We start from the raw sequence: 12,769 nt of genomic DNA on the forward strand, positions 1-12,769 counted from the left end.
CTTTATGTAATTTATTTTGACGTTTCGAACATGTTACCACAGATATTACGGCTAGTGTTGAGGCAGACGTTAAAAAGTGTTTAATTACATGCAGCATTTTCAAACATAAATTATAAAGTCGCTTACAATTATTTATGTACATAAATAAGTCGTCAATCAATATTTATTTGGTTGCTTGTTTATGAGCTGTTTTTATTTTAGTTTTACTACTTATTGTAATAGGTATGTTATTTGATGATCTCGTAACTTTAGCAGGGACATAATATTTGGTATTTAAATTTTTAACAAAATATAGAGCTTAATTTATTTAATAAATTAAGCTCTATATTATGATTTTTATAGGCATTTATAACAAACTTTCCAGCGATATCTTTCTAGTTTGCCATTATACTAGAAATAAAGGTTTCTTTGCCCCTATATTACTAAGCCACAGCTGTGTGAAAGCCTTTCGCAATAACGCGATATGAGACTACGGACATTAGCACTCGCCTTCCAATAAATATGAGCGGTTGACACGTTGTTCTATGGATCCTATCATATTTATAAAAATATGTATTTCTGAATGTAAAAAAGGTGAAATTTTGAATATTTTAGATGTTTAACATGGTATGTATAAAGGCAAGTGCAGTAAGGTACATTTTCAAATATGCAACATCAAGTCTTTGTCAAAATGTGTATTTTTGTATGTCTCAATTTTTTTATCAATAAAGTTTAGCTCGTTGTGTCTAATTTTTTAATCTATTTTAATAGTTTGACCGTTATTTTTTTAAATATACCACCTACATTCAATTTTCAAACCGGATTCATAACTAAGCTGATAATAAAAATTGAAATAAACTAAATCATGGGAGATAAATTACTACAATACATGATTTTATTTTATTATCTACTTGTATTTTAGTTGAAATAAATTTATCTCTCAATAATTTGTCCATCAAACATAAAATATATCATTTAAAATAAAATAATAAATGCGAACAATTTAAAACTTGATTGATTTGAATGGACTATAACGGAAACAAGTTTTAAGAAACGTGAACTCATTTAATTATTTTTAAAATTATTAGACTAACGTTTATTGTAAAATAGTCAAGTTTCAATATTGAAGGTTATTTAATCAAAATAGCTTCAATCTATCGATACTCGTAAATTCGCTTGGTAATAACACAGCATTCTAGTAGTATACCTATATTGTGGTAATAATGCCTATATAACGAGTTCGTAAATGTTGTAATAAGCGTAATAAACCTAACGGAATTTATATTTCAATTAAATTAGGAGTAATTAGGAATCTAAACTGCATTAGTAAAGAGATGAGTGAAATACTTCAGCCCTGCGACCTGGCCGGCGTCAAAGTGTCGCGTCTCCACCACTTGCCCTCATTCTCTCGCAAATTGACGCAAATATGACTTAATCCTTTTAAGAACTCACTTTACTACGCCGCACTTACATATTAACTTATGTGTGAACTCACACTTATAATACAAATCATTTTCACTTCCCATCTATACACCCTATATATCCCAGAAACATGCGATTGATTTGTGTGTAGTTTGGCAAATTAACAATGAAATAAGCCTTTAACTACTGTTTATTGATCATTTAATAAGCTCTCTCTCTACTTCATCTTTAATAGAAATAGATATGCAACAAAAAAAATAATTTGAGAAAGTTATGCATATTTAAAAAGACGAAGACATAAATGCATGTCGTAAACTTAATATACACATTGTCGATCAAACGGCTATCAAAAACTTATATCTCAACTTCTGTGTGCGTCAGACCCGAAGTACTAAAATTTTAGTGCCCTCATAGCTTAGTCATGATATCTTCTTTACAACAAAGGCGAACAATGTTAGCATTGTCCAGCTCAAGTTCAAACAAAACCGTTTGTTGAACTATTTACTATAAATATGAACATAATACAGTTAGAGATAGAACTAGATCATAACTAGATTCTGAGATTACTGAACTTTCATCAATTAAGAAACTTAAAACGTTTTCAGTCTCACCACAAATAATATATCCGTTTCCAATTTTCACGAATAAAATGCTACTATGCTTTGCTAATGCTTTTCACTAATAAATGCTTTCAATGCTACCTAGGTCAAGTGGAAATTACTGTGGAAATTATACCAGTACGCTAACCATTTTTACCTAGTTACCTACGTCATAATAGTGTTTTAGGGGCCTTAATTTCAATTTCTTTCCTCAAAATACTTAGCACACACTTGTATAACAGTAACCTTATCTTTTTCCCAGATTTACACAGACTGGGCGAACCATTACCTAGAGCGAGCGCGGTCGCGGCGCCGGGCCGGCACCTCTGGGGGCGGCTTGGCGCGCGACTGCGCTGACGGCCTGCTGCTTGCTGATGTGCTGGAAGGAGTCACCGGCCAGAAGGTGCCGCGAGCACACCGCAAACCGCGGAACCCGCAACAAATGGTAAGATATCTTGTTCTAATTTCTATTTTCGTCATAAGAAGACGTATTGGCTATCATTAATTCCTGTATTGTTAATTAGCCAATCAGCTTCATTGTCTTAATAAACATTGAGTCTATGATGAGGTTAGGTTCTTTTTATTACTATTGATATTAACAATTGAATAATAATCAACAATTATAAAATTCTCGCCGTTTCCGGTTATCATGACGCTAATAACGGGAAATAATTACTCCATTGATCTATTAATATATCACACTTTGCCTGACTCAAGCAATAATAAAATCAATTTACACGGAAACTGTAATAGGATTAAATATATTTACAAGTTATTTTGAAATAAATACCACATTATTTGTCATTCCAAACAGTCTTTACTACTTTACTGAATTAGGTATTATAGAACTGAGAGCATTCCAACTTCGGTAATATTATTAATCTTCCACACGTCAAAATAAAACTCTTAAAAATATCCGGTGTTATTGTTTATTATTGCTTCGCGATCAAAAATGAAAGCGACGCAGCGATATTTTGTTAGCTCGAAATAGCTATCGACTCACAAATCACTCAGGTACCATACGGAGCCTGCCTTATATGAGTATAGGTGTCAACAAAGGTGCTGACGTCACGATGAAATGTGTTCATACTGATTTCATTCTTAGAGCAATGAAATACGGGGCATATTTGTACGAAATCAAACAGGTGTGGATACGTTTATGGGATAGGTAGCCCACAAACCCAAATCTCATAGCGTAAAACGCTTTGGCTTCCGGCATGCGTTAGTAAGAAAGTGCTGATAAGATTTATTGGTACTCACTTGAAACTGATGATAATATACAATAATTGTCTGTAATGTTCCTTTGGAATTATTGAGTAATGTTTTTAACGATTGTTAATGTCCAAGGAGAGCGTAAATAGAGAATATTTAATCTTAAGAAGGTACCTATACTAACTCAAATAGTTTTTGATCACAGTATTCATAATTTTCAAAGATGATGTGATAAAGATTGGAAATTACCTAGCTATAAAATTACCAAATATAGGTGTGAAATCTCAAAACTGTTGAAACCTTTCACATTTTATTAATATACAACTAAATATTTTAGCACACCTTTAGAAGACGTATGTTATTTTTTAAGACATATAAAATCATGCAGTTTATAACCTTTAAAGAAATTTATGAGTATATGTGTTACATTCCTACGGTTTGTTTGTATTCAGCTCAATCGGAAGTTAAGTATTGTTCGAGCATGTGTTGAACGAAACATGGTGTTTTGTAAGCTATTTCCCATGCTACAGGTCAAAGGCACTTAATTATAACAATATATTAAATTGATTAATATTTCATGTTTACTGTGACAAGACAATTTGAACAGAACAATTAATTATAAAGCATAACATAGTTATCGTTATGATTGTATACTAACTAGACGGTAGATTATTATAGTTGATTGCAATTTATACTAGGTATAACATATTATATTTAGTTAATATGTATCTAAATGAACAAGAACCAGAAAAAATTGCTTGAGTTGAAATTTTTTCAGGCTCCAGCAAATTTAGATAGGTGACTATGTAAGTTGCTTTAAAATTACATTTTGTGTCTACAGAATTTAATGTTAATATTATGTTATTTTATATGTAGGTACTCTACCATGACTCTACAAATATATTTTTAATTCAATTTAGTTAAATCATAATATTGTATCAAATACTATCAGTTCTATCAGTTAGTATCAGTATCAGGAATTCTATCAGTTAATTATAATTATTTAATGTATTGTGATTCCCACAAACATATTTAGTATGACAGAAAAAAACATTTGAAGCAGTTTTTTGCGAAGCATCCGTGATCCATTGCTAGAGAATGACGGACTCACAAACAAACTTTTTGTTTGCTTGTCTAGTCAGTATTGCCACAAGATTTATTACTGTGAGGTAAAAGGTTAAAAGAAAAAAGTATTGACAATTAACTTTTTGAAAAGAAAACAGTTTTAAAACTTCCATAATGCGTTTCAATTTATTAGTTATTGTATTGGAAATAGTTAATAGTGTTCTTGATTGTTATTTAAAGTTTATTGGTGTGTGAGAGTCGATGTTTTTAGAATAAAATCCAATCTTTTGAACACGTTACTTTGCGGCGGCCTGTTTTCCGTAGCCATTTAGCAGACACAATCGGTGCTGTCAGTACCAACATCCGTAATGTTCTAGAAGGAAAAATAAAAATTAGAGTTTAATGGAAAAGGTATTGAAATTTTGTAAGTGCACTAGATCTTTACTCTCTGTGTTGTATCTAAAACAATTCAAGATGAAAAGAAGCTGAATGGTATGTTGACTGAAATTGGTAATGTTTAGGGGTTTCTGCTTATACCTACGTATTTATAATAATTTAGTCGTCAAAACACTATTGTGCTTTAGATCCTTTGAGAATGCATTTTACTCTCATATTGGCAGTTGGCAGCATTATTGCACTTCAATACGATATGAAATATGGAATAGACTAATGTCAAACTAATATCTTACGAACATAAATTAAACAGCTTGGGAATTAAGGATTTCTCAATCTTGGATGAATATTAATATTCATCCAAGATTGATAAGCTTCGGGATACTTTTTAGTTTGGCAAGAATGTTATGATATTCTAATATGTTATTATATATTAATACTCCATCGGACGTAGAGCAGTAAGTCTCTATTATAATAAATTTAATTACAAATTTAATGGCATTCTTGAGAGAAAGCCCGTATTTAATTTACATCAAACGGTACAAAAACCTCTTATTAAGGTGATTGCAACGATCTGTTCCCAGCCAATATCCCGCTAGATGGCGCTGAATTCTACATTTCTAGTTTATTTGAGTTTTTGCGTAATTGGAATAGTCATCAAACCTAGGAATAGTCATGGCGGTTACTGAATATTATATTTTATTGAAATATGTTATATCATTGCCTTAAAATCCACCCAATTCGGTAAAATTATGCGTTTTAACATCTGTCATTGCATACAGGGTCGTTTACACACACAGACGTATACAAAAATGATAAAGATTTAACTCTAGATGGCGTGAATGTAAAGCGCGTCACACACGGTGAAGATACTACCTATAATATTTTATCTAATCTAGTAATATTTTATATTACAGTATCTTAAGGTATCCGGTATCAGCGTTCTGACCATCATTTTTCTTTTTTCGCTGTAGAACCGCCATCCTGTTACAAATGACCCACAAAGGAGAATGACCACGGGTGGTATCGGTAAAATTTTAGTTGTGCCACGTATTCGTTATATTGTTAATTCCTATTTGTATTTATAATGATCATATGTATCAATATTAAGTCTTAATTAAACCGGATAAATTGAAATAATAGTAAAAGTAAAAGTTTTTCTTTTGAAACATGTATGAACTTTCGCATTAGTAGGAAGTAGGATTGTTATAAAAATAAAAGTTATATTTGTTGGCGTAAACTATTTTATTGTAATTTTGGGAAATAAATAATGTCAAAATTGATTACCTACAATAAAACGCAGTTTTATTTTATTACCTACATTACACTATTGTTTTTTTTTTATCAAAACATGTATTTGAAGTAGCAAATATGATATTATGCTGATCCAAGCATTTTCACTCAAAACTAATATCACTAATGATTTGTAAAAGTAAATTATTTCAATATACATTTCATAACCAACAAGTAAGAATAATTATTCATACAACAACAAATCAAAAACACTATTTACTATGGAAAAAAAACCAGGAAGGTGAAAAACATATTTACGATTTCGATGCACTCGACTTTTAGTAAAATAATAGGTAAAAATATTATTATGGTTTTGATCACAGACATATCTGTGGTTTTGATTTTAGCTACTAGTATCAGAAAGCTGCGTGTTCAATGCACGTCGGGGTCCCACAACTGTGGAGGAAGGAAGGTAGAATACCTCCATCGAATAAGTGAAGTTTCTCGACATACTCGATTTGCCGGCCGGCCTCAATGAAGATTGTCCGAAAGTTGTATATGTGCTCTGTAACGAAAAAATTTCGCTAGCGCGATTCAGAGTGAGGTGTCGTACAATATACCTAATGAAGTTTTTCATCTTTTTATTTTACTGCAAATACAAAATAAAAATTAAACAATGGTAATGTAAATTCTAAACAAACTACTACCAAAATACAATTAGAACAAAAATCATTTGACTTGTTTATTTCACCCAGAGGCCAGAGGCGGCTCGTGACAAAATTGTATAGGTGTTCACTTGAAATAAAACAACGAAAATACAATAGCGTTCGGGATGATTTATTACAAAAAAATGAGCACCACATTTTATAAATGTCTATAACACTAAAAATTACAAAGTACAGGCTATTTCAAAACGAATTCAATGACTAGGTATCAATAATTAGTAAATCACCGAATTTGCATTCGCGAGCGTAGGTATCCATAGTGTTTGTCACTGACGGTCACTGACCTCTATAACTTATAGTTATAGAGGTCAGTGGTGTTTGTTGTGTAAACATGTATGTATTTGAGTAGTTAGTAGCATATTATATTCTGAATTTCTGATCCATGCCTATTCACTCAAAACTAATAACACTAATGATTTGTAACAGTAAATTATTTCAATAGGTAGGTATTTGAACATTTCCCAACAAGACGTAAGAATAATTATTCGTAGGTATACAAGATACAATAACAAATCTAATACACTATTTATTATTTTATTATTTACTAGCGGTCCGCCCCGGCTTCGCCCGTGGTACATGTTTACGTTTTCTCTCCATAAGAAGTAATAGCTAGAGAGCTAGCGCAAAGCTACCTGTATGTATTTGACCAGACCTGGATTTTTGTGTGTTGATTCCCCTATACCTACTATACATGAGATGAGGAGTCACTAAGCCCAGAGTGGTGGACGGGGCGCGCGCTTAGGTAAGACAGGTGGAAATTTTTGGCGAACTTTGAAACCATTTGACCACGTCTGCCATTTTGATATTTGAAAATAGATTATTATTTCTATCGGAAAATAACAATGGCAGACCATTATCACGCGGATAACATTCTGGCAGACACTTATGAAAGTGCTGAAAAAAATACAATTTTGAAAGTATTTGACCAGATCTGCCATTCATATATTTTATTTATTAGGGTCTTAAAAACTTATTTTCGAAACGGCAGACATTTTCATTGCGTACAGACTTCAGCAGACAACTACAGACTTCAGCAGTCAACAAGACTATTAGCTTCTACATGGTCAGATGTATATATGTATTACGTTCCCTGACCTTACATCAATGATTTACTTTATTAATGTTTTTATGGTCATTTACATTTAATTTTGAAAACTATGGAATAAAATTTATAAATTTGATGATACAAAACTAAATATACATTTGTAAAGAATCTCAAATATAAAGTTGTGTTGCAAATAACAAATCATCATTTAAATATTTAGTTTATTTCTTTATTTAAGAAACAATTAACAATTACAAAACAACATAAAAAAACACGCATGCATTTATTGAAATGTTCATTCATCATCACTATCGTATGGCGTTGTGTGACTCGTCTTCATAATCCATTGAATCGGATTCTGTAAAAGTAAAACGTAAATTATATAATAAAAGAAATGAGTCATTATAAACTTACCTAGTAAGGCAATGCCTTTGATGTCGCACGATGCCGCCGCGCCGCCAGTGTAGGTACTTCTGCTGCTACATGAAAATATGCTAGGGTTGCAACAAATGGGAAATAAAACAATTGTGATTATTACTATTATGATGTAATCATTTATTCATATTATGTACATTCAAAACAATTGCTATTATTAAATCTGATGTAATTATTTTTTCATAAATATATAATTATTATTAATTACATAATATATTGCACTGTGAAATATTTACGTATCACTTTATTTTTGATGTTCTTAATTGTCTTTTATAAAATTTAAGTGACGCATTCGCATTGGGATCAACAATCCGATAAGAAAAGAATGGAGACAACATATACATAGCTTTGATTTCAATTCTACAGATACAAAATATACAATCTATCTAAAATGATACAACGGATGTTTCCTGCGTTTTCTCGTCAAAATACCGAAACAACGTAATTATTGTATAGTAGTTGGGCGTGAAAGTAAAAAAACAAATGAAAAGTGTTTTCCATATGATTATTTATTAAATTTACGCGATTAAGAATAATTTCAACGATACAATTTAGTAACCGAGAATTCAGAGGATTAAAGAAAATACCTGCCTGATCATTTTATCAAACTCTAAAAGAATTATGGTTATTTCGCATCACTCGGTTTATTAGTTTGGTAATAATTATTAAAGGTAGTTACAACCCTAGCCATTGAGTCGAACGGTAGGCAACACAATATCGACTTTGTGCGGGTACATATGGTACATTTCTTCTTGCTGTGAAGCGTAATTATTATTATTAAGATTTTTTAGGCTATTTTGAATCAGCTGTTCTAATTTAATTCTAGAAATTTATTAAAACGTGATTTTTTTAAAAGTATATTATGAGTTTATAAATACCTCAACCAATAGTTATTGTGTCCTATCCTCATTTCTTTATATCTTGGTAGTTAACTAAAGTGTTAAATTTACATAACCTCAACAACAACATTTACACTGCCACTGCACTAAAACTAAACTAACTAGCTCTCTAGCTATAAGAACCATCCTCGTACTTCAAGGGATATAATAAAAAAAGAATTATCGAAATCGGTTCAGCCGTTCTCGAGTTATGCGCTTACCAACACATTTTGCGATTCATTTTTATATATAAGACTAGCGGTCCGCCCCGGCTTCGCCCGTGGTACATGTTTACGTTTTCTCTACATAAGAACCATCCTCGTACTTCAAGGAATATAATAAAAAAAGAATTATCGAAATCGGTTCAGCCGTTCTCGAGTTATGCGCTTACCAACACATTTTGCGATTCATTTATATATATATACTAGCGGTCCGCCCCGGCTTCGCCCGTGGTACATAATATTTACGTTTTCTCTACATAAAAACCATCCTCGTACTTCAAGGAATATAATAAAAAAAGAATGATCGAAATCGGTTCAGCCGTTCTCGAGTTATGCGCTTACCAACACATTTTGCGATTCATTTTTATATATAAGAAGATAAGATTATGTGAAAATAACCAGGAAGGTGAAAAACATATTTACGAAAACATAGTAACATAATATGGCTGTCGCTACAATAATTATATTTCAATTTTATCTTTTTATACCTAGTAGAACTGGCCGACGAATAAAAAAAATCGTATTAGAATAAATACAATAAATTACGGAACAAAAAAAGGATTGTAACTGAATTAGGTATGTTTGTTTCTGGGCGCACCGTTTTCGACGACGCGACGCGCGACGTAAGCGTATAGGTATAGGTACCTACTTTGCTAAAACAAACTAATAAAATTGTGTGTCTGTCTGAAAATTCGGAAAAGCATATTTTGCAAGTTTGTAATTACTTTGATAGTTTACCGATTTATAATAATTGTAATTGTAATTGTATAATATATAATTTGCAATGTGGTGAAATTTCATAAAAATCACGGGCCAATTTTTTGTTTTGAATCCCACCGAAAATATAATTGCGTTATTAGAATAATTAATTACTATACCTACCCACGATCAATTATTACAATATAGTCTCAAATGCATACTAGAGAAATATTGCAATTTGATTCAATTAAAATGCATAGCATACAAAAATAAATTCACAACACAAGAAATTCCGCGCGCAAATCATAGCGCGTGTCAATGAAATCAAGAATGTTTTATATCAAGCCGACGCGGACGACGACGCGACGCCGAACAAAAGTACCTACGACGGACGACCACGCTTCGAGTTGCCAAACAACATGAGTAATAAATTGTTTACAAAAAAAACAAGTTTTCCATTTTTCTGTATGAGTAGACAGAACTTCAAAACGCCACCTGCTACGGTTTATATTATGAACGATTGTTATAAAAATAAAAGTTATATTTGTTGGTGTAAACTATTTTATTGATCAATAATTTTGGAATTTAAAATTGTCAACATTGATTACAATAAAACGCAGTTTTATTTTATTACACTATTGTTTTTTTTATCAAAACATGTATTTGAAGTACCATATAATATTATGCTGATCCAAGCATTTTCACTCAAAACTTATATCACTAATGATTTGTAAAAGTAAATTATTTCAATATACATTTCATAACCAACATGTAAGAATAATTATTATTATTCCTACCTACAACAACAAACCTAAAACACTATTTACTATGGGAAAATAACCAGGAAGGTGAAAAACATATTATTATTTACGATTTCGACGCACTCGACTTTTAGTAAAATATAGTAGGTAAACATAATATTATGGTTTTGATTTTTGCTACTAGTATAAGAAAACTGCGTGTTCAAACTACTTGTTTGTCTGTCTGAAAATTCGGAAGTACTTTGGTAGTTTACCGATTTATAATAATATTGTATATATCGTTGTTTAAAAAATATTCAAACACAATAAAATATGATATATGTACTGATTTATCACTGGTTTCAGTGATGAACTGATGAGTCAATTATAGCCACTATACTTTCGTCATACGTGTGTATGATTGATGTGATTTGCAACGTGGTGATATTTCAGAAAAATCACGGGTCAAATTGTCCCACCGAAAATATAACTGCGTTATAAGAATAACTATACCTACGATAAATTATACATAATACAATATAGTCTCAAATGCATACTAGTGAAATATTTTATTTGAATCAATAAAATAAAAAAATAAATAAAAAAAAATAATAATACAAAAATAAATTCACAACACAAGAAAATCCGCGCGCAAATCATAGCGCGTGACAATGAAATCAAGAACTTTCGAGCCGACGCGGACGACGAAGGAGCCTAACAAAAGTACCTACAATCATAGGCGGCTCGTGACAAAATTGTATGGCCGTGTTCACTTGAAATAAAACAACGAAAATAGGTACCTACAATAGCGTTAGCAGTACAAAAAAAATTAGCACCACATTATAAATGTCTATTTATACACTAAAAATTATAGAGTATTTCAAAACGAATTCAATTATTATTTAGCAATAATTAGAAAATCCCCGAATTTGCATTCGTGATCGTATTCATAGTGTTTGTCTACACTAATATTATAAAGAGGAAAACTTTGTTTGTTTGTTTGATTGTAATGAATAGGCTCATAAACTACTGGACATTTTACCAATGTTTGCAAGTTTGTGATTACTTTGATAGTTTACCGATTTATAATAATTGTATACTTATATCATTGTTTAAAAATATTCAAACACAATATGATATAGGTACTGATTTATCACTGGTTTCAGTGATGAACTGATGAGTCAATGTTAGCCACAATACTAATCACTTTCGTCATACATGTGTATGAACTATGATTGATGTGATTTGCAATGTGGTGAAATTTCATAAAAATCACGGGCCAATTTTTTGTTTTGAATCCCACCGAAAATACATATATTACTAATTGCGTTATTAGAATAATTAATTACTATACCCACGATCAATTATTACAATTTACAATATAGTCTCAAATGCATACTAGAGAAACATTGCAATTTGAATCAATTAAAATGCATAGCATACAAAAATAAATTCACAACACAAGAAATTCCGCGCGCAAATCATAGCGCGTGTCAATGAAATCAAGAATGTAATTTTATATCAAGCCGACGAGCGACGACGCCGAACTAAAGTACCTACAGTACCATTTACCTTCAGTGTACAATACAGTTTACAGACCTACGACGGACGAACAATAATGAGTAATAAATAAAAAAAAACATAGTTTCTAAGGTCATTAGTTTTATTTTATTTTATTGTTATTTTCTTTGAACGATTGGAAATGAAATTACTCAATTTTTACACAGAACTTTGATTTATTAGAATTATGCTCATTATGCATAAGATAACGAACGCGAATGCACGACATCTAGCGCGTCAATGTCTAAACATCGCCTTTCGTTTAGACATTGACGCGCTAGATCTGTAATAAGTATATAGTCTATGCGCTAGATGTCGTGCTTTATGTCGTGTTTCGCTTGGCAAAAGTCACGCACACTACTGTAGAAGTGTCAAATTTTTCCGGTATTTTACTGTTGTTTTTCTAAGTAAATATTGTAAATTATTGATTAAAAAGGTCGAACGCGCACACATTTCATTATAGAGAAGTGATAAAATGATTAGTTTTAAAGAAATAGTGTCTGTGTTAAGTGTTTAGAGGTAATCAAAAATGTATGGAGGGACGGTCGGAACATCAACCTTAA

The 12,769-nt window shown here is 31.4% G+C and overlaps 1 protein-coding gene and 1 long non-coding RNA gene across 2 annotated transcripts in view; one reads left to right on the forward strand and one right to left on the reverse strand.

The window, feature by feature from the left end:
- LOC149909566 (protein neuron navigator-like) overlaps window positions 1-3,757 on the forward strand; it is a 65,140-nt gene extending 61,383 nt beyond the window's left edge. The window contains exons 2-3 of the mRNA XM_090120182.1: window positions 2,263-2,445; window positions 3,743-3,757. Coding sequence (XP_089976308.1) covers window positions 2,263-2,445; window positions 3,743-3,757 — 198 coding nt within the window. The remainder of the gene's footprint in view (window positions 1-2,262; window positions 2,446-3,742) is intronic.
- A 2,962-nt stretch (window positions 3,758-6,719) lies between these two features.
- LOC149909568 (uncharacterized) lies at window positions 6,720-12,769 on the reverse strand. Its single transcript, XR_016458582.1, has 2 exons — window positions 8,088-12,769; window positions 6,720-8,031 (listed from the first exon to the last, which is right to left on the reverse strand). It is a non-coding gene; the product is annotated as an uncharacterized LOC149909568 (long non-coding RNA).

The sequence above is a fragment of the Colias eurytheme genome, chromosome 3 (genome assembly GCF_061535395.1).
Source record: "Colias eurytheme isolate Ceu_HAF_F1 chromosome 3, ilColEury1 Martin Lab GWU primary, whole genome shotgun sequence".
NCBI lineage: Eukaryota > Metazoa > Arthropoda > Insecta > Lepidoptera > Pieridae > Colias > Colias eurytheme.